The sequence below is a fragment of the Dermacentor albipictus genome, chromosome 1 (assembly GCF_038994185.2).
Source record: "Dermacentor albipictus isolate Rhodes 1998 colony chromosome 1, USDA_Dalb.pri_finalv2, whole genome shotgun sequence".
In the NCBI taxonomy this organism is placed as follows: domain Eukaryota; kingdom Metazoa; phylum Arthropoda; class Arachnida; order Ixodida; family Ixodidae; genus Dermacentor; species Dermacentor albipictus.
Window position 1 is genome coordinate 333,009,682 of NC_091821.1, and position 23,356 is coordinate 333,033,037.

A 23,356-nucleotide genomic window follows, 5' to 3' on the forward strand; every position below is an offset into this window, starting at 1 on the left:
ATAGCATCGTAACAGTTTCTCGCTAAGTCCATGTCGGCACATCAGAGTCCAGACCCAAACACGGCTGTCGGTCTCTGCTGCTTCTTGATGCCCAGGCAGGCGAGTTGTCTGGCTTCTAAAGCGCGCTGGAGATTGGCGGTGACGTTGAGATTCCCTTTGTCGGTGATATGCAGCAGCATGGCATCGAGAGTCGTCTGGTTTCTGCCATAACCCAGCTTGAATGGCCTCATCTGCATTGTTTCTTGCACCCCCGTGCTGTAAGCGAAGGTTAGGTTACGTATGGTAGGATGGTATCCCATGTCTTGTGCTCGACGACGACGTACATTGCAAGCATGTCGGCAAGGGTCTTGTTCAGCCACTCCATAACACCATTCGTCTGCGGGTGGTAGGCAATTGTCCTCCTGTGGCTGGTCTGACTGTATTGCAAAACAGCTTGGGCGAAGTCCGCAGTGAAGGCCGTTCCTCTGTCAGTGATGAGGACTTCTGGGGCACCATGTCGCAGCAGGATGTTCTCGATGCAGAATTTAGCAATTTCAACTGCATTACCTTTAGGCAGAGCTTTTGTTTCGGTGTAGTGGATAAGGCAGTAATTCGGCTAGCTGGCATTGCTGTACGAAAGGTGCAATAAGTGCTCTCCTGTTAGTTTACACTACTGTGCTGTCGTTCCTTTGTTCCAAGAGCCCGTACGAGACCTCACACATTTATAGCGTGTATAAGCACACTTCGAAGTTATGTTGAGGTTCAATATGCATGGTGTTCTATTGACAAGAAGGAGTTTATTACAGTAAAAGCTCATTAATTCGAATTCCGCGGGGATGCTACGAAAATTCTGATTATACAAAATTTGAACTAATGAAAGTCGGAGAAAAAAATCACTCGTTTAAAGGCGCTTATATAGTACGATGTGGCGTGAGCATGCACGCACACATGCTACGTCAAGTTGGAGTGAACAACGTCTATACAGTCGCTGACTGATTTTTCGGACTAACTACAAAAATTCGGACATGCTCGATTATTCGGTCTGTTTTGCTGCACCGCAATTCTCCCCATAGACCAAAATGTGTAACAACTGCAGAAAGTTCAGATACCTTGCAACCTCTCGTCTGATTTTTCGGACACTCCTTGAGCCAACTCGATCGAAAGCACCATGCACCGACTCTGACCGGTGCATGGTTCGACTTGCTGAACGCCATTTTTTTTTAACGGAGCCTCCTTTCTGCCCCACAAAGTGGCGCTACTGCAAATCCCCGCTCATCATCATCGTTTCTGCCTGGTTCAATAGAGTGGCTCTACAGCAGTTCCGGTTTCAGCTTAGTAAGCCATGTCAAGACAATCCAGCAGTTGAGTTGTTTCTTCGCGCACGACGCTGCGAGTAGGGCACGTTTTTTGTTTGTGTGACAGGTGTCGGCATGGTGGTGTTTGCTTTGTGTGCTGTAACGAGGTTCCGGTGATCCAATGCAGCATACGGAAACATCGCGTCAAGTGTCTAATGGTGCCGACAGTGCCTGCGCAGACTGCACTGGGGAATGCCGGCAAGTGGGTGCCGGGAGCCTAGGATTTGTCGCGTTCCGATGTGCACCATACTGACGCCGAAAGTGTTCTGCCGAGACCTGTGTCGTGGTTTGACCTGTACCGTCTCATTTGACAGTTTCACAGGTGCTCACGCTGCTGTACTGACATGCGCAGAACTCGATGACGGCGAGATCATTCGTCATGTTTCTGCTGCACCGCCAGACGATGACTCCAAGTCAGAAGAAGACGCACCATGTGCTACACTTCCATCGCATGTGGAGCGTGCACAAGCAGTGACTGTGCTTTCAGCCGCCTATGGTGACCGTACGACCCTCTCCGAGATTCAGGCCTATCTGATTGCGCGTAAATGGAACAGCGTGCAACGGCGCATTCACGATTTCTTCAAGCCTACTGCCGAGCCCGAATAAGTGCGTGGAAATAAAGGATTTCTTTTTTTTTTTTCTTGATCTGCTTTCTCGGACACCTGTTTATTCGGACATTTCCGCAGTCCCCGTGAGGCCTGAATAAACGGTCGACGACTGTACTCCGAAGCACTGGTGCTGCCAATGTAACCGGAGGCGGCCAACGCGGTCCGACGTGCCCGATGTCGAGATGGCTCTTCCTCCATCTGCGCATTCATTACACCGACTGGCACGGAGAAAAAAAAGAAAGTGTCGCAGTTTCGCCCGAAAAGCGAAGCATCGTTTGTGATAGCAAATTAGTAGATAGGTAGTGTTAGATATGGCGCCGTTTCCTGAGGCTACTTCGAGTTCCCCAAACCACTTCGAAACACAGCACAGCTAATTGAGGAATGCAGAAGCAGGAAAGCACATTCCAGAGGAGCGGCCGAGCAAACAAGTTGAAGGCAACAAGTTCACGTGCCAACAAGTTCGTACGCCGCCGGGATTAGAAGGAGGCCTCGGACAATGGAGCATGAGCAGCCCTCCCCTTCTCCTCGTTAGAAGAAGTGCATTGCCAGTCTGCGAGGCAAGACCGCAGAGAGCCGCCAGGTGTGACACCGCGACACGGGCGCCTACCATTGGCTGAAAGTGGCGTCATCGGAGCGGACTCTCCCATTGGTCAAACATGATGTGACTTACAGTGCTCGAAGGGCTTATAAGAAGCCTTCCAGAGATTCTGGGACATTCCCTGATTCCCTGATTCACCTCTCTCGAACTTCTTGCCGCGGGCCGCAGCGTCCGAGTTGCTGCCGGCCCGTAATGACTGTACGACTGTTACTTGTCGCTCACCTCCTTGTATATAATGTCAAATAAATCCCTCCCAAGTTTGGGGTTTTCGTCCCGAAGTCCGTCCCTCAACCCCTACAGTAGCTATATGAAGTAAGGATAGCAGTTTTTTTGACCATATAAACTTGTAAACATTCGCTTACTAACTAAATTAATAAGTATGGTGTCACGCACGCACAGGTAAACATGAACACATCTTGCTTGATGACAGCAGAAACTTGCTGAAAAACACTGGAGTGATGAATCGCAGCAGTAGCAGTGAGCCAATTGACCTTCATACAGCTATCGCTTCCACGCGAATGAAAGTAGAAAGCACATCGCATACGAAGCTACCGGCACTGCGCGCACTCTAAAAACACGGCAAATCGTTGAATGTTCCCCCCCCCCCCCCAGGCCCTCCCTCCGCCTTACCCCTGTGCCTCACGCATGCGAGATTGAGCCCTGCACGCCAGCTCACCCTCACATGCTCTCGCTCGCACATACAGCATACGGCACACGGTGACCATTTTATTGCTCTTGAGCTTTGGACGGAACCTCAAGGGAGAGAAGTGACCTGCAACAGAGGCGTTGTCCTTGTCTAGCCAGGCGCAAACGCATCTCTCTCCAGTCAGGCCTCAACAAAGGGCCACAGATAGAAAAAGTAAAGCCTCACGGCCCGCGCGGCAACGCCAGCATCGCCAACGTGCGACCGCACACTAGTACTCTCCCCATCCACGATGGCGTGGAGTTCGAATTATCAGTGACAGGGCAGATTTCAGTGTGAATAAGCAGGATATGTTACATATTGCTTTCAATACATTGCTGGATGGACTGCGGCGGCTACTTCGAATTATCCGAAATTTCTAATTACAGTCAAACCCCGTTACAACGAACACCGCATTAACGAACATTTCAGATTAACGAACTTTTATGAAATCCCGTGCCGACTGCTTATAGTTTCAATGTAAAAATATTTCACTACTACGAACTTCAGAATAACGAACATTTCAGAATAACGATCGTTATTTAATTTCCGTGTCATCTTAACAACACCTCAGTACTACGAACTCATATCCCGAAATGCGAGGATTCTTAGATTTCAGTGTATCCGTCACGGCAGTCGGAGCTCTAAGCTAGCAGACGACGCAGCGCGAAGAGCGGGCCGCCTTGCAACTTGCTTCCCGCAAAAACCTGAGATGGCGCGGAAGGAGAAAGATGCGGGCGGAGACTCTTTTTTTCCTTCTCCGTTGTGGAGGCAACGACGCACCAGGTTTTGTGAGTGGAGAGGCGGGGAGCATGGGCTCGTAAAACCTGAGACGGTGCGGCAGAAGAAAAAAAAAAGTAGTAATTAACGCTGAAGTGGGCCTTTTTTTTTTCCTGTTGCGGAGGTGACGACGCATCACGTTTTTCTTGCTTGTTTTCTCAGTTGTTCGCGTGCTGTCACGCGTATCAGGCCTGTCCATCTTGTTTTTCTTCTGGTTATATTATTGTGTTAGAAGTGCGTGCCGGCGTTCGTGTTGCCATGAGCTCAACAACTCTAACCACGGCGAAGAAGCGAAAGCAGTTTTCTTTGAGCGAGAGAGTAGAGATTCTTCGCGAGATAGAAGACGGGAAGAAACAATCCGTCGTGGCTAAAGAACGTGGAGTGGCGCCGTCGACGATCGCCACGATTCTCAAAGATAAGGAGAAAATCTTTAAGCACCAGCAAGAATCTTGCTGCACGTTACGGCAGCACCCGAAGACCGCGACGAGTCCGTGTCGGCCACAGATGCGTTGGACTGCTTGCGAAAACTCCGCATATTTATAGCCAAAAGCGGCACAGCGACCGAAGGCGTGCATAAGAATGCGGACGGTCTGGAATCGTTCGTGCTGCAGAGTCTGTGCTGCATCCGTCAGAAGACGATCATGGACTATTTCAAATAAATGTGCCTTGTCTGACGATCACGTGTGCATTGTGTGAGAAACGAGTTCAAGGAGGTACCGTTTCAAAGGTAGGACGCTTGCGTTACTGAAGTGCTATTGTTATGGCTAATTTTTGGGCTTTCACTATAACGACCTTTCAGAATAACGAACATTTTCCCGCGGTCCCCTGAAGTTCGTTGTACCGAGATTTCACTGTAATGAGTTCTGAATTAACAAGCTTTTACTGTATAACCATGCTTAAGTGTACTTGAATAGCAGTATCAAAGCCGGCCCCGAGCTGAAGCTTCCTCTTAAATTTGGATCAGAGGTATTTGGGTGCACCCAATATAAGTACGATGTATTTAACTCTGCATCTGCTTTGTAAAACAGGCAGCCTTACTGCCACATGCATTCAAACTTGGGAAGCATTCACATTATCTTTGATTTCTACCTCATTCATTGTCGCTTCAAAGTGTGCAGTTCAAATATAAAAATTATCCTTGAAGGAGAGCTCAAACGTGCTATACATAAGGTGGCACAATGAAAAAAAAAAAAAGTCAAGAACTGAAAAGAGCGAGTAGGGCTCAATTAAACAGTCAGGAGCAGCCAACAAATCGGAGGAGCCCCATATGCCTCTAAGCAGCATGCCAATACAATTTGGGGACACAGTTGAATCTCGCAATAACGAAATCAGCAGGGAACGCGAAAAAAGTCACTTTCACAAGAATTTCGTTGTTGCGAAATGAAACGCAGATAGGTAATGTGTCGCAGAACAAAGCTTTACTGTCGAAATTCCATTAGCCTACTTTGGCAAGCTTTGCCACATTGCCGACAACCGCACTGCCGACAGAACAAAGTGCGCCGAATGCGTCAATCAGCAGTGGCAGCACTGCCGTGGAGATATGTTCTCAGTCAATTGCTTTCGGAGATACGATCACTTTTATTAGATTTTGCATAACTCGGCACTGAACGCAAAACAACAACGCACCACGCAAGCAGCAGCATTTCTCCACCGCACGCTGTTGCCCGTAAACACCGACGCATCCGGTGCCGAGCGCGAAAGTGATATCTCGCATACCCGAAGGCATTCGACCGAGATTACGGCCTTTTAGAGCAAATCTAAGTCCGGTGCCGAATCCGCACATGATGCCTGTCAGGTGGCACCAAACCAGCATTCTTAGAGCAAGGGATGCTTATCTTAATTATGGGCCGATGCGTGGCACTCCATGCCGCGACCACCTAAAGCCATGCCATCTCAAGCAGCATATTCCACGTCGGTGGGACATGGATTTTCTTGTTGCTGCATTTTGCTCACTGAGGCGCACATTAAGCACTGCACTAGGTGTGCAAAAACCGTCGTCACATGTCGGTAGCAACATGTGCGCTGCTTCGAACAGGGGATCATCAAAAAAGATGACGGCCTTGACTTGTTTCCGGCATCTCCTATTTTGCTGTAGCGCAAGCTGAACGACAAGGACAACAAAGCTACCCTCATCTTATTTCTGGCGCATGCAATAACTCCCAGCACTTGGTTGTTTTTGTAAGCAAAAATGGTGGTACCCATTCAAGTGTATTGTGGTGGTATTTTATGCAATTTTAGTGCAAATCGCATTTTAGCCATTTTGAAGCCTGCTAGCCTAGTGCAAGTAGGTGATATGGGGGGGTTACGTTCCGGCAAATTTAGTCAATGCAAGATTGTAATAGTGACATTTCATTGTCGAGAAGTACGAAATGCATTGAACCCTATAGGTGTTTGCCAGGGATAGGAAAAATTTTTCCTTACTGCGGGTTTTGACTGCAATGCAGTGCATGCCACAAAGCCACAGTATATGCACGGTGCGTTTTATTTTTTCTTTTTTTTTTTGAAGGGGCCCTGAACCATTTTTTATTGGAGTGGAGAAAGGCATTTGAAGTTAAAATGGGCTATTTCATATTTACTTTGCCGCAACAGGTACTTCAATGCATTCGGCAGAAGCAGAGTTATTTGGCAATCAAACATGCCCTTCGCAGTGCTTCCACTCTTTCTAGAATGCTTAGCAATGCGGAGGCTATGGCGGAGCGAGGCATGCCCACAATTCTCTGCCCACTGAACGTTACTGTAGTCCAGAATTTATGTTAACGTGGATGCCACTACTTTCTATTTTGCTGCCTACGACATGAGAAACATAAGCCAAACACGTTTGCCCACAGCGAGCCATAGTGCACTTAGCCAGTGGACTCGTCACAGCACTTCATGGTGGCCACTGTATCTACGCTGCATAGCAGACCGCAGCTACATGCAACTGTAGTGTGTACATTCAGTGTGTGCCTTGCGCATGACTGGGCCTAGTGCATGCTCACGCTCATATGCTCCGGTCCGGCCATGCTACATGGTGCAGGCCGGCTTTGTCCTACAACAGCTTGTCCGATGGATAGTAGCCATATATAACTTGCATATTTTTGAAGCGCTATCAATAAGTCTGCCAAGGCATAGAACCAGGAGTGGATAGGACTGAGTGTGTGTTAGCGAACATGCATGTGGTATGACCTCGAGCATGCATGTGGTATGACCTCAAATTTCACGTGGTTCGAGGTTAGTTGAGCATTCAAAACTAGTCAAAATTAGCGAGACCCTACGGTTACAACACCAATAAGCAGGGTGGACATTGTTTCATTTCTACGCAGGCTCATGCGGCCCAGCATGAGCACACAATAGTTGGCTTCTTTTGGAAGTACGTAATTATTATCGAAATTCTAAAGCAGATTTTCACTTACTTTAGCCTGTTTATTTAACTGCGTCAATAAATATGCACAGGAACAGTAAGAAGAACACTGATCCAAACACCCTTCATCATTGACGTCAGCTATTGGCCAATAGCAGCCACGTATGGGAATCCAGTTTATTACAAATGAAGCGTCCAGAAAAGAGTGAGGAGCAGGCTTCTGTTGAAAAGAGCGCTTGAGAGGAAGGTTACTTCACATTCTGCTTGCGAGCTCACTGTGCATAACTGCAAAACATGGCTGATATGTTCACAGCAGCGTATGCTATCCTCAGACTTTTCTTCAGCAAGCCCAAGGAGTGATTCAGGTCCCCTTTAAAATTTAGACCAATATTTAGAATGCAGCAGTTACACAAGGACACATGGCATATTCTTTGCACAAACGAGCAGAATCCAGTGCTTTTCCATGAAGTCGCAATAAGCGGAAAAGGCAGCACTAGGGGAAGATTTTTCATCACTACACAACATTTCTTGAGTGTAGTGCACGGTGCACCAGTAACGAACACGTACGTGCTAAACACCTGCATATTTAACCCAAATGAAATTCAGCACTGTAGCCATTGTTGGTCAGACCAGGACAGGGGCTAGCAATCACTGGTGCTCAACTCAAGCGAAGAACGAGAGGAGCTCCCAGCTAGGCAAACCCCCGGACTCTCAATAAGGCAGCGCATTGCTTAATGCTCTTGCTCCAATGCACGTGGAGGGGGTTCACCAGCACATCAACGGCCCTCACGGTTGTCTGATCACTGGCGCATACCAATCTTCCACCATGCTTCAGAAAAGCAGCAGCAGCAGACAGGGACGCTCTCCTCAGATGCACTGCTATGTCAGCCACAATGGCGGTTGGCCAAGTGTTGGGAACCTCCAGGCCCACACGCATCAGCACAAGAAAGCACTACCACCTCTTGAGAGTCTTGTCATCATTCCTGTCCTGTGGCTTCCCTGAAGCTATAGGCACAATAACTTTGTATGCTTGGGTAGTATATCCCACCCACAGGGCTGTCAGGCTTGGCTACTTTAAGGCCTTGTTAGGTGCAAGCATATTTGATCCCCTATACCTAGACTGCTTTTTTCGCTACACTTGAAATCAATATTGGGTATCAATATTAGATATCATCACAGAACAAAAGAAGTGCCGTATGAATTGTGTCGCATCTTTCACCATAACCATAGCATGCATTAAGCTAAGCTTCCTATTTTTGACTTTGGCAATGGTAAAATACAATCGTACATGAGCAGTCATGGCCACCTCTCATATATACATTGCTGTAAAGTAAAGTGTAACTTAGTAAAGCTTGACATTTTTTCCCATGTGTGGCCTGGTTGTACTAATTTTTAGGAACTTTAGAAAACTTAATGGTAACTTTTCGCATCTGGTACATGGCAACCTGTACCTGTTTCCATTATATATACATATATATATATACAACACCACCATGAGTCATGCCTACCAGTAGAGTTCAAAACTACACAAATGAAAATCCCTACCAGCAAAACTTTGGCGTTTGGTGCAGCAGTACCGTGCTATGCTGCTGGTCTTAGCAGCAGTGGAGCAAATTGTAGTAAACCATTACTTGCCTTGTTGATTTTCTCTTTGGGATGTGTCAGCAGTGCAGGGAAGTGCGCCAGCGCATCACAGTTCAGTACCACCTGCGTCTGCTCGTCAGTGCCTGTGACGATGTTGCCTACTGCCCTCAAGGCAGCAGTCTGCAAAGCGAACACTCAACCATCAGCATAATGCCAACACAGTAAATGCGCAAATGATCTAGACACGAGTGTACTAAGTCTTGTCATTAGCATACAGGCATGAGATGCTGCTAAAATAAAGTTTATTAACTATTCCGTATAAACCAGTTTTCGGAACCACCTCAAAGCTGTGACACAAGCATGCTGTATCGCCTCGCAATTTATAGAAACCCATGTAAATGGAATTTGATTAAACAAGCATACATCAAATGCACCAAACAGGTAGTTCGAGAACAAAAATATGCATTTCAATGCTGCATGCTAACACACACGTTGTTAATACAGTAAAACCTCGTTAAACCATATCCGCTTAAACACTAATTTGTTTTAAAAGTAGTAAAGTCAATTCCCCGACTCAGCAGCCATTGAACATAATGTGTTTTGTACCCGCATAAACCGTACCAGCTTATTGCATGCATATCAGTTGACACGTAGTGTTTGCACTTTTGTAGCACAATCACCGCAGTAGGTCGGCCAGGCAGAAGAAGGAGCCTCAGAGATCAGAACGACTTGCAAGTGCAAACGCAGAGGACGCTTGGAAGGGTGAAGCCACACTAACATCCCCATCATTTCAGCGCAGAGCCAGAGAGCATTGTGGGTGGCTAGCGGTGGCCTATGTTGTGACGTTGTGCAAGCTAGGACTCTCGTCATACCGAAGCTCGGACAAAAAACCGGATACTCAACATAAAATAAAAATTGGACATTGTTCGTGCTACCGAACGTGGCATAAAGTCTGTGCTGACATGCGAGAGCGACCTACCGTTGACTGCGGTGTGTGGCATTCGAAATGTGAAGATGCTTGGCAGTGCTGCTGGGACCACGAAAAGATGTCGGCTACAAAGCTCACCTTTTCGAGCTTCTGACTTTTTGCCATTGTAGCCTCTGTTATTGCCGAAGTGTCGCTTTACGACAGTGATGAAGATGACACGGAAAGCGACAGCATGGACGATTCAGGCCAGACAGTGGCCGAAGCTGCGCGTTAAAATTAAATTATGGGGTTTTACGTGCCAAAACCACTTTCTGATTGAGGCACGCCATAGTGGAGGACTCCGGAAATTTTGACCACCTGGGGTTCTTTAACATGCACCTAAATCTAAGTACACGGGTGTTCTCGCATTTCGCCCCCATCGAAGTGCAGCCGCCGTAGTCGGGATTCAATCCCGCGACTTCGTGCTCAGCAGCCCAACACCATAGCCACTGAGCGGGTAGAAGCTGCGCATCACATCGGCCTCGTGCGGGTGTTGGCGGAAAAGCTGGCTCGCAGCTTAAGGGAGTTTGAGGTCGTTGTCGCTACTAGGCCGCTGCGGCATCAAATGAAAATAACAGACTTTTGTCGTATGAAATGAATAAATACTGCATCTTTTTGCCCCTTCATCGCACTCTCTCAGAGTTCCATTTTTGATAGATAAATGGGCGATCTCATGCTATTTTGGTTAAGATATACAGTTAAACCTCAACGTAACGAAATGGGTAAAATTGGCAATTTGCTTCGTTATACTGAAATTTCGTTGTATTTGAATTTGACCTTTTATGCAAAGTACAGTGGGTGATCGATTTTTCTTTCACCTAAAGGGGCCACAGAATTTTCCAAATTATTGGGCAAATCAAAAAACGCAAATTTGAATGAGAAAACAATTCATCTTGATGAATTTAGGTGTCGGCAACGAATGAGATGGTTTCATGCCACATCAACATCTTCACATCAGCAGAACAAATTAAGTGAAGCCAGCCACGCTTTTGCAAGCACTCCACCCCTGCGGCTGATGGTGCCGCCGGCACTGGGACGACGCTATCGTGAAAAGTGCAGAAAGCAGGGCGCGAATGCTTCATCTGCCTCTCGCTACAAGTCATTGAATCTCACTCTTTGCACAAGCGGCACATTACGTCTAAAGCAGGGTGTGCAGATGCATGCCCTCTCAACCGCGCTTGCAGCCATGCACAATTACAGTCAAACCCCGTTACAACGAACACCACATTAACGAACATTTCAGATTAACGAACTTTTATGAAATCCCGTGCCGACTGCTTATAGTTTCAATGTAAAAATATTTCACTACTACGAACTTCAGAATAACGAACATTTCAGAATAACGATCGTTATTTAATTTCCGTGTCATCTTAACAACACCTCAGTACTACGAACTCATATCCCGAAATGCGAGGATTCTTAGATTTCCGTGTATCCGTCACGGCAGTCGGAGCTCTAAGCTAGCAGACGACGCAGCGCGAAGAGCGGGCTGCCTTGCAACTTGCTTCCCGCAAAAACCTGAGATGGCGCGGAAGGAGAAAGATGCGGGCGGAGACTTTTTTTTTTTTTCCTTCTCCGTTGCGGAGGCAACGACGCACCAGGTTTTGTGAGTGGAGAGGCGGGGAGCATGGGCTAGTAAAACCTGAGACGGTGCGGCAGAAGAAAAAAAAAAGTAGTAAATAACGCTGAAGTAGGCCTTTTTTTTTTTTTTCCTGTTGCGGAGGTGACGACGCATCACATTTTTCTTGCTTGTTTTCTCAGTTGTTCGCGCGCTGTCACCCGTATCAGGCCTGTCCATCTTGTTTTTCTTCTGGTTATATTATTGTGTTAGAAGTGCGTGCCGGCTTTCGCGTTGCCATGAGCTCAACAACTCTAAGCACGGCGAAGAAGCGAAAGCAGTTTTCTTTGAGCGAGAGAGTAGATTTTTCGCGAGATAGAAGACGGGAAGAAACAAACCGTCGTGGCTAAAGAACGTGGAGTGGTGCGGTCGACGATCGCCACGATTCTCAAAGATAAGGAGAAAATCTTTAAGCACCAGCAAGAATCTTGCTGCACGTTACGGCAGCACCCGAAGACCGCGACGAGTCCGTGTCGGCCACAGATGCGTTGGACTGCTTGCGAAAACTCCGCATATTTATAGCCAAACGCGGCACAGCGGCCGAAGGCGTGCATAAGAATGCGGACGGTCTGGAATCGTTCGTGCTGCAGAGTCTGTGCTGCACCCGTCAGAAGACGATCACGGACTATTTCAAATAAATGTGCCTTGTCTGACGATCACGTGTGCATTGTGTGAGAAACGAGTTCAAGGAGGTACCGTTTCAAAGGTAGGACGCTTGCGTTACTGAAATGCTATTGTTATGGCTAATTTTTGGGCTTTCACTATAACGACCTTTCAGAATAACGAACATTTTCCCGCGGTCCCCTGAAGTTCGTTGTACCGAGATTTCACTGTACGGCCCAGACGGACGCCTAGAAATTGCCCCCGCCCCTCCCCCTCTTTCCCTCTGCTCGAGCAGGAAGGCAGCACATGTGAAGCCACCATCTTTCTTTCCCACCCTCGATACTTTCACTCGCACCAAAACCACAAAATGCACGGGGTGCAATAGGATCTTATCACACTTGAACATTATACATATCATAGAAGCCAACAAAGACACCAAGGACAACACAGGGGAAATTACTTGTACATTATCACAAATTACATCATACGGAAAATGATGCAGATTCACTTTGGCAGTCGCTCTTGTTGCACTGCACGCGGTTTGAGAGGTGCGTTTGCAAGCAGCCGCTTGTCATTTAATCATTTGACCATCTGCGTCCGCGGAAGTTTCCATTTATTGTCTCAGCATTCCTTTGCAGCAGAAGCAAAATTTCACTATACTGAAATCACAAACAAACACACTTCGTTATATTAAGGTTCTAAATAAATGGTGTTTTATGGGCAATAGGTTATGAAAAGTGAAATAGTTATATCAAGAATTTCTTCATATTGAAGTTTGTTATATCGAGGTTTAACTGTACTATTGTTTACTACATACCTTTTCTGAGCTTTGGCCAACCATGGTTTAACGAGGTTTCACTGTATATAAAGCACTATAGGAAGGCAATTAAGAATGACAATAGCTGTGGGAATACAAAACAAACATAGCAGCTCATGGAGCAGGCCATATGCATTTGTTTTGCTCACAGAAGCAGTGTCAGCATACATTTTTGTTTACATGTGCAGAATATCCATTTTTAGCCATTACCAATCGAATTAGCCGAATTTGCACTCGACTGAAAGTTGACAAGGTAGCCAGCCACATTGATAGCAGCAAAGCTGGAGTTTTTTTTGTGAGAGGACCCTGTGTACATCCCATACCAAGTGAGGTCCCATCCAGCTTTGCAATGGAGCTTGCAAGCATACCCAATACTAACTCAAAGTGCTCGTGAAGCACTTGCTCTTACTAATTGATGACTTCCTGCAGAGCAAGACTGTTAAAACAAAAGTTGATGCCAATGGACCCACACGACGACATGGTCAGGATGAATTGCAGTTCCACCATTAGATGCTGCAGCTGTTTTGCAGGGAAGCTTCCAAGGTACAGTGGTTTTAAAGACCAACACTTGGAAGGTTTATCTGAACTGCCTGGAGTTGTCTGCGTCATCATAAGTGTTGGAAAGTGCAGTCATGCATGTGCCAAGCACTTGTGCACTGCATTGGCACTTCAATGAGTAGAATTCAAATCAGTGTCCACAGCGAGAATGGGTCCACTGCTGGAACACACCATTTGAAGGAGGAGATGCGGGTCCACATACAGCACCCTCAGAAAAATGTGCTTACAGGTTCACAGCTCACTATGACCAGCTCAGGAAATGAGCACTGGAGATAAAGTTGATAGCATGCTCAGAGCCTCAGACAGGTGCATCTGCAACACCAAGACAGAGTGGAAAATAAACCTTCTGCCAACATGGCAAAGCCCACCAAGGTGGCTGACGGTCTCATGCTCAAGGACTGCTGCACTACAAGCCCTACTCTTCTTTTCCAACCATCCAATTAATGAACACATCTTGTTTATCAGCCTGCCCCAACCTCACCTCAGGGAAATGGCTGCAGCAACTACTGGTGCTTGGGTTTATTTGTCCACTATGATGCACCCTTCATATGTATCACCAAGACGAGCTGCACGATCCAGCTATGACCACTGCTTGACTCTTGCCTACAGTTGCCACCTTGTGGCCTTAGTTTGCAAACATAATACACCAGAAGGACAATTTGCCACTGTTAGAAGTGAGCTACAATGCTCACAACTGTGCTGAATGCGAGTTCTTGAGTTCCTCGTGCTGTCCATGATGCCGGAAACCCACACATTGCAATGCATATTAGCCAGAAAACAGGAACTGAAATGGGACCCAAAACGGATCCTTAACATCCCTGGGCAGCAGCCAGCGAGAAGGAGCCTCTTCTGGATTGGTGGAGCGGGCAAACAACACTTCAGGGACTGTTGGACAAAAATGAGAAAACTTAGCCGGAACTGCTGGTGACAAAAAACTATGTTTTGCTGTAGCCACCTGACAATGATCGTAGCTGCTGAGAAGGCTTCCATCAATTCTTCATTGCTCCTGGCCATCCCTTTCAATGCAGCTTGCAGCAGGCATTAACAACCCACCAATTCCCTTCTGGACACCACACTACTACAGATATAACCACTGTTAGCAATTCAAAAGGATTCGCTAGTCTTCCAATTAGTTTATTGGTATGCTTTTTCCTAGTCTGTGACATTGCAGAACTTAGCAGGCATGTCACATTTTGTCTGCATAAGACAACAGCCATTTCCAAGACGGCAGAACACAAACGTAACAGCAACATTACATTACCAAACAGGAATTCTTTATACTCAGTGTCGGAGATACAGTTCTTTTTCACACTTTTCTAGGCTTCTAAACAACATTAAGGATAAATTTTTGATGGGAAAGCTGAAGAGTCACTGCGCAAACATTTATTCATGGGTCGTGTCTACGACCCGTATTATGCATGCATCTGGGGGGCAAGGGGGTAGCGTTTCTTGGCGCTGCTCCAATATATGTGAGATACCCCAGATGTCAACCAGTGGAATAGTAGTGCAAACATGTCGGCGTCATTACTGAGCTATTTTGAAGGAAGGCATACCTGCACTTTCACCTCCTTGTGGCTAAGTAAAGGCACCAGCAGGGGCACCACTCCAGAGTCAATCACCCACTGGATCTGCTCATTGCCACCATCTGTTAAGTAGGAAATGGCCCACACCGTGTCCACCAGGATCTGCAGTACAAAAGCAATGAGGGCAGAGCTGAGCATGTTGAAAGAGTCAGAAAAAGCATGTTATGCCAAGGGTCACGAGACAAAGAGACAAAGTTCTCATGTGCACTTCAAAATAAAAATGTGTCATAGGAGAGAGAGAGAGAGAGCATTATTTCCAGGCTAGGAAGGTAGAATCCTCACATACGACAGACTTTCCAACATAGTGGACTACATTTCCCTTAGTTCTGCCAGCCCGTACATGCACAAAAAGTACACCTTAAAATCTATAGGAGGCTATAAAGGACAAGACTTGAACCAAGAACCAACTTGGCGAAAGTTTTCTTGCCCATGCTATGCTGCCTCAGGGGGAAAAAAACAAGAACAAATAAAGACAATTGCAGCTATTAACAGCTACAGCCAAGCCAAGCTGTGCCTCCAGCCAAGCCTCTGAGCAACACACCATTTTCTCCCTGGCCATCTCGTCTTTCTGTGTCTGTGGATGACATCGCCAGTATGTAATATGTATTTTAGATTACTGGAATGGTGTCACTGGCCAAGCAAGTAAAGGCCTGGAATTTATAAATTTTACAACAAGCTAACCTAAATTTCCTCTTTTCAAACTGCTGATCTAATTGCAACCTAGTCCACTCACTTGAAGCTTTTTACTTTGCCAGTACTGTTAGAATACCATATTTACTCGCAACTCTTTTGTCAATAAAATTGATGCAAATTCAGTAGTGCCATCATTAGGCGAGTTAAATTTATTGCGAAAAAAAAAATTTTTTTTTTCATCCCACGTTTGCCAGGTTAACAAGCAGGCGGCTGCGAAATATGGCAGCCGGAAGAGCCAGCCAAACGCGCCGAACTTGATTTTTGTTCTTCTAGTGAGTACATTACACGCATTGAAACAGTTTCTTCCGTATCAGTTAAGAATAATATTGTTTATATCGGCAAGTTTGCGACAATAACGTAGCCATGTCCACTTTGAGGGGACGGAAACAGAGATGGGCACGCGTAGCTGCCAGTGAAACAGATGGCGGGCATGCTGCGGGAACTGCGACATTTGTCTTCACTACTATCCCAACACAGCATGTTTCCGCTAAGGGTGGGCGAATAGCCTAGCTGTGTTACAAGCGTCAGCGTATGAATAGGGTACACTTCTACCGTATCAGTGTAAACGTGGCCACTATAGTTGCTGCTCATGATTTGTTGTGTGCCCACGAGCGCAGATGAGAAGAATCGAAAGCCACCTTTCTTGTTGTTAGCCAAAACCATTATGAAGCCTACGAGTAATAAAGCCAAGGCAAGTTTGGTTGTGGCTTTTTTTTTTTCATGAAAGTGCGGAAAGTGGTGAAAGGATAGAAATGGGGCATATTCTTATGGTGCATGCAGACTGCTTGGTATGGTCTTCACGAGTCGTTCGCGTAGCATTTGAAAGCATTGGACAGATGGCAAGCGTGATCATCATTAGCTAGACTTGGCACACAACATATCGTTGCGACAAGTTCGGGGTGCGATCACTCCACGGGAAAGAAAAAAATCAAATTTTGACGACAAAATTCAGCGGCGCGATCATTACGCGAGTGCAATCATTATGCGAGTGAATACGGTATTGACCATAATGTCAGTAAGTATTCTCAGCAAAACGAAGGTTATCAGGAAAAAGTGTCTCACATTGTTGTCCGTGTGGTGAATGAGGAGACATAGGGAAGGCAGAATTTCCCGAATAGTTTCCAGGGGTGGCGGAGGGTCTTTGTTCCGACAGAGGTTTACAATGACCCAGGTAACATTGCGCAAGAACGTTAGCGGCATGGAAGGCTTGATGAACGACAGCAGTGGCTCTACCACACCAAGTTTAATTACGTAGTCTCGAAGCTGTGGCCCGTCACCTGAAACAAAGGTGCAAACAATCCCTTTAAAGGATCTGCATCAGTGCCTCTTCCAAGAGCAATTACAAGCATACACCTTCAATCCTCATAAGCATCCAGAGTACACATTATATGCAATTAGTGACAAACACCAGACTCTAGGGTGCATGCATGTGCACACATCCTGCTGGCACCGTGATGCTAGTAACCTTCTCTAAGGAGCACTGAAAAGGAACGCTAAATCAATTCAGACTGACAAAATATTTCATAATTACTCACATTAACTTCAAGGTAAGAAAATCTCCATTTCAATTTCACACCGACACCTCAGCACCAATATGCAAAATGTGACATCACAGATTTCCAAGTATTTCTTCGTATTGGGGCCACTGTGGCTCAGTAAAAGTTTGCAAAGTTCTGTCTTTGCCTCCTTTAAAGTACGACGTAATCTATCATTACCGATAAAAAAAAAAAACTAGGCCTGAGCAGGTGTGGTCAAAATCCTTGACACCACGAATAGCTGGGTGATGCAACATTACCCCCAGTCTTTCATTTTCAAATCTTTTCTGGCTTATCAGGCCTCTTTATCAAGGTAAAAGTGTTTTTTATGGTATTAACGAAGTTTAATTTTTTAATAAAGCTAGACTCATTTTTGTCTTCCTTTAATGCTGAGCCTAGACTCAAGTGTACTTCGACTGGAGTGCACAAGGCCAATAAAATTTGGATTTTTCCATTTCATAATCAGTATAGGGGATTTTGGCAAAAGTGCTGTTCAATGTGCTATGATAAATGACACCGTGAAGAGACCATACTTGTGATTTCATGTGCTAAGCACAACTACCATATGAATCAATGATGCTACAGTTAACCCTCCTTTGAGGATAGTCTATTGTAATGCAACTAGAAAATTTACTCCATGCGTATTGGCTGAACTGGCCTGAACGGCACAGAAAACCTTTGTTTAGACAATCTGGCTAAACTGAGTTACAAGCAGGGTAAGGCTGTTGTTTACCAAAAATAATGCCTCAACAAAACAATGCACATAAGAATATCCAAGCACAACAACACACTTTCTTTTACTACAGCACGGCACTGAATAAATCAACACATCCAAGGAATAAAGCTACCCCTGTCATTGAAGAAAGTCATTTGCCTACCTAGTTTTTGGAGGCCCCCCATCCAATGCCATAATGCTTCACACTGCTATCTTTGGCATTAAGTTCCAACACAAAAGACCCCACCCCACTGGTCACTTTCTGCAGGTGGATACAGTACATCCTTGCTAGCATATTTTAGAATAGGCACTTGGCGGTGTAAATATGGCTGTCTGTAGTAGTTTTTCAGAAACAATTTCACTTAGTTCCCTGCCTTATAACGGTACCTCCAATGCCTTTCAGGATCAATATCAATGCTTTATTGTAGTTGACAGCTGTACAGAGGTTTCGATGGGCTTCTGTCAAGTCCCTTTTAAGGAGGGACAGTGCTATTAAAATAATGTTCATAACTTTTCATTAATATTAATGGAACTTTCCAGTCGTAAAATTTTTGTGCTGATTTCAAATATGTAATTCTTTTTCCAATAGGCCATTTAATTCTGAAGGTTAATGAAATTCATCATTCATCATTTGCAGAAACAATAGAAAATATAACCATACTACAAAAATTCATATTGGCACATGCCTACGAACTGAAAGCATAAGTAACACAATGGTAGGAATATTCTTTTGATATAACAAATACTAGTAATTCTATAGCAATTCAATCTTGACTGTTCCAAAGGTGGGTTTCCTACTGTCCGATCTAAAGCAGAACTGAAAAATTTTGAAGCATAAATTTCAAAATCTGTTCCTACCATTGTGTGTTTGCACACTCAGCTACGAGCCACAACAATAATTATGGCGCTACCTGCCTTGAAAGCAGAGATATTGCTGCCGCAAATCAGCAAGTCAAAAATCTGTGTCATGAGTAAATGAGAAAAAATAAATACATTCACTTTTAATCAAAAGTGCAGAAATAGTTTTGCAATATTTTACAGTGAAAGTGGCTAAAAGCCACCAGGAATGTAGTCACTCCGACTAAGGCCACCCAAATGTGGCAAGAACATTTAGCACCGTTCGCGAATTGCATCATGTGCACGGCAAGATCGTTCACAACAAACAGGTTGCTCTTCTGCTTCTGCAGGGGGAGCTCCACTTCAATGCGACATCACACGCACATGATAACAAACTTTATGGCGAGGCCATATTCTCATTCGCTTTTGCCAAATGTGATGCTACGACCGCACACCTTGCACTTGGCAAACAACATCAGTGCGTTATTCAGTCCAAACTGACGATAGCAAAGCCTGCCTCGGCGTCGATTGGTGCGGTCGCAACGTCGTCGACGCAAGTGAGGAAATTCAACTTTCACTTTGTTGCTGGCTTTGAAGCAAGAAATTGAAGCTTTTTGGGGTCATTTATCTCTCTCTGCAGAAAATCCCCAAGCTGAAACATTGCAGAGTTACGACGAACGCGGCCACTGTCACTTTCACTTTCACTCAGTGAAAGTGTTCACTGAAAGTAGGCTAGGCCTACTTTGACATCGTCTACAGCTTCGGCATCACTTGTGGTTGGCGACAGACCATCCTCAGTGTTTTCCGAAGGAATGGAACGCTTTTGAAATGTATAAGCTGATCGCTTTTTCTTTTTGCCAAACTTCTGCCTTGTGGCGAACTTCCCCGATGGATCAGACATCGTTGCACACTTGTTACAAGCCTATGAGACGCGATGTCGCGTCACCTGCGGAGTGGAGCAGACGACTGAAACCTCGCGCAGCCAATCACAGTACGCATTTCTGATCACGTGCGCTAGTCGATGAATGGAATCCCACGTTTGGACTTTATTTTCTTTCCGGATTTCAATGTCAGCGGCAAGCTGGCTTAGTCATTTTTGGTGGCAAGGTTAAGAAGAAAGGCTCCTCTTTCCAAAGAGACCAAGATGGCTGCAACCGCATGCATAGGAAAAGAGCTACGCGCTGCAATAAAAAGGGTTGCTTTTGCACGGAATTCAGCTCGCAGTGATGTTATAAATTGATATTACAAGCAAAATACTCTTCTGCGAGACGGGAAACTTGGTGAAGGAATAGTAGCTGTAGGTATTGAAAATGACATTAAAAAAATATTTTTTTTCAATATTTTTTTTGCCTCAAAGAGCCGTGTCCTTAAGAGCTGCTTTCACCAACAGCCCCCTCCGTCTTTCTGATGGGAATGAAATGTCATTGTGTTGTATTCGCTAGTCTTGCTGTGATGGGATGCACTGAAATATCATGGGCTAACTGGGCAGAATATATCTTCTACGATCTATTTGCCCATGACCTATTCCACCTTTTATTTTCCCATGACAATCTGTACATCGGTAAACAGAGATAAAAGCACAGTACACCACGTACGATGCATTGCAAAATCTCTGGAGATGCGCAACACTAAAAACATGATTGCACACTCCAAGGTTACACGAGCCACACTGTTGAACACAAGGTGTTCACAATACTGTGACAGATTTCAGGGACAGCATTAAAAATATATCAATTTCACTGAAGTCAATAAACAGAACCTCAACACTTGACATTTCCTTGAAAGGAGCCTTGCCCTACCTCAAGCAACAGGGGCTTGTTTGGCAGCCGCACACCTGCAACAACTTACAATAACCTGACATCTCTTCCCATTCGAGCGAACAGTAGTGCGACTCATGGTTCCCCATAGAACAATGACCATTACGTTGCTACAAAAACTGCGATGATACACAGCTCACCAATTATGTTTCCCAATGCCCAAACTGCTTGTTCGCAGACATTTTGGTGTGGTGATCTCAACAAGTCCAAGAAAAGTGGTACTGCTTCTGGAAGGGCAAAACAGGCAAAGCATAAACGATTAGTGAAGTGGAGAAAAAAATTTAATCGAAAGCATAAAAACAAGGCAAGGAAGACAATTTCCAAGGCTAGAAAGAAATTTAAAACATCAAACGTACCTGCGTTCACAACTGCTTGCGTTTGTTGTGATGTTCCTGATGCAATGTTCGTTAGTGCCCACGCAGCTTCGAATTGTAAGGAAGGGCTGAAAAATGAATGTACAATAAGGCATATGATTCAACAAACTTGCATGTCACATAATGTGCAAGAATGCACAAATATGTAGGCTTTGAGCATATTACCTTCTAATTCTTTTCTAAACAGAATAAAAAATATGTGCTTGTCACATATTTTTCTGCCAGAATACCGTACTGAACCACTCTTTTAAAAGCAGATTTTCAAAGATTTGTTTTTGAGATTTCTAAGCATTTTTCAAATGTAATCCTCTCAGTACTGAAAAACAAGTATTTATTAAAGGAAATATCGGACATCCACCCGTTCGTAGCAATGGCTACAAAGGAAACGCATACGGGTTAAACACCTCAGAGTTGAAGAAAAATTCGTCCTGGTCCGGGACTCGAACCCGGGACCACCGCCTTTCCGGGGCAGCCGCTCTACCATCTGAGCTAACCAGGCGGCTAGCAGATGGCAGTGCGAAGTCGAATTTGTCGACAACACGAAGCAAAGGCAAGTGTTTGACGTAGTAGTTCTGCGGAAACCCGCAAGGTGGAGAGACGTAATTATTAAAGGGAAAATCGGACATCCACCCATTCGTAGCAATTGCTACAAAAAAAAAACCATACGGCTTCCTCGACAGAAACGCCTCAGAGACCACGTGGACCGAAACGATTTCAACGCAACCAACAAAGACGAATGCGAGCGATTAAGCTGTTTGCAGAACTGCGTTGAATGAGAAGCCAGCGAGCAACATGCGAGCAATCTGCGAGCAGTGCAGTTGGCGCTGTCCGTTCACATTTTGGAAAGTTTGGGCGGCGTAGAGCTACGGCACAGCCCCATCGTGTTCGGAGGGGTGGATGGGCGACGGAAGAGAGGAGCACAGAGATAGTATAAATTGTATTAAAGTACAAATTTTTTTAAATGGCGTTAATGAGTTTTCTCACAAATAAATATTTCTAAGAAATTATGAAGGTTATGAAAAATTTCTAAATGTGTTTATTTTTATCCGAAACTTGTTTTTCTAACTTAGTTTCTGGATGCGGCAGTGGTGAGAAGAGTGCAGGCAACCAGGGGGCCAAGATTGGCAAAGATGTCACCAGCATATACCAGCGTATCTGGAGCTTGCTGCTCAGTTTATTTTGCCCGTTGTTTAATACTGTTGATGAAAAGCCATTGGCGAATGAACAGTCGACGAGTGTGAGTGCAGATGACGGTGTCGCGACTATGGGAGAGCCCGAAAACGAAGAGTACATTGCCAACATCGTACTGGGCACAAGTGAAAGTGGGCAGAATGAGGAAAGCAACGACGGTGCTTCGCCCACATCCTCCGAGGTGATTGGCGCATGCGCACTAGTCCGGTGCTTCTGCGCAAATGCGGAAAGTTGCGGCCTCGGCTGCTCCGACTCCTTGGACAATGTGGAGAAGCGCGTGCGTCGCAGGCAGCGAAATTGCCCAAGCAGAAGAAAATACAGGACTATTTAATGGGAAACTAAGCTAGTTTCATTAATAAAGTGATGTTATAAATGGTATGTGCTTTTATGACATCCAATTCTTTAGCAGGCTTATTTATTGTACATACTTTCAAGGCCGGCAGGCACAACAGAAAGAAGTGGTAGAGTACATTATTTGCAGAACGAGAAAAAATAAAAAATAATGAAGGAACTATAAGGCACTTTGAACAGCAAGCTTGAAATTGGTGCTGTCACAAATGGTGACTAAGGAGGCGGGAAGGCGGTTCCATGCAGTGGCGGTTCTTGGTAAGAATGAAGAATGGTACAAATTAGTGCGGCAAGTTGGCACTTCAACTTTGTATTGATGATCGATGCGAGATGAGATGTAACTGGGTCTGGTGAAGAGATTTTCTTTCAGGAAAGGATTGAGGTAGTATATTTTATGAAAAAGACAAAGGCGAGAATGCTTGCGACGTAGTGAAAGGTCAGGTAGATCTAATGTTTTTTTCATGGATGTTACGCTAGAACGACGTGAATAATTAGACAGGATAAAGCGCGCTGCACGGTTCTGAATGCTTTCAAGTGAATTAATGAGATTGGAATGAGCAGGGTCCCATATGGCACATGCATATTCTAATTTTGGACGGACGAGCGTTTTGAACATGGTAAGCTTTAGTGAGGTCGGAGCGGATGCAAAGTTTCGTCTTAGATAACCTAATGTTCGGTTAGTATTGTTAGTGATATATTCAACATGCATGTTCCACGAAAGATTGCTAGTAATATGCAGGCCAAGATACTTATAAGAGTTAACAACCGACAGGA

The 23,356-nt window shown here is 45.2% G+C and overlaps 1 protein-coding gene across 1 annotated transcript in view; it reads right to left on the reverse strand.

Moving 5' to 3' along the window:
• Window positions 1-23,356, reverse strand: part of Kap-alpha3 (karyopherin alpha3) — a 54,646-nt gene that overhangs the window by 21,157 nt on the left and 10,133 nt on the right. Inside the window, exons 4-8 of the mRNA XM_065442060.2 lie at window positions 21,026-21,111; window positions 20,810-20,896; window positions 16,828-17,042; window positions 15,043-15,174; window positions 8,978-9,106 (exon numbers count right to left, since the gene is read on the reverse strand). Of these exons, the coding sequence (XP_065298132.1) occupies window positions 8,978-9,106; window positions 15,043-15,174; window positions 16,828-17,042; window positions 20,810-20,896; window positions 21,026-21,111 (649 nt within the window). The remainder of the gene's footprint in view (window positions 1-8,977; window positions 9,107-15,042; window positions 15,175-16,827; window positions 17,043-20,809; window positions 20,897-21,025; window positions 21,112-23,356) is intronic.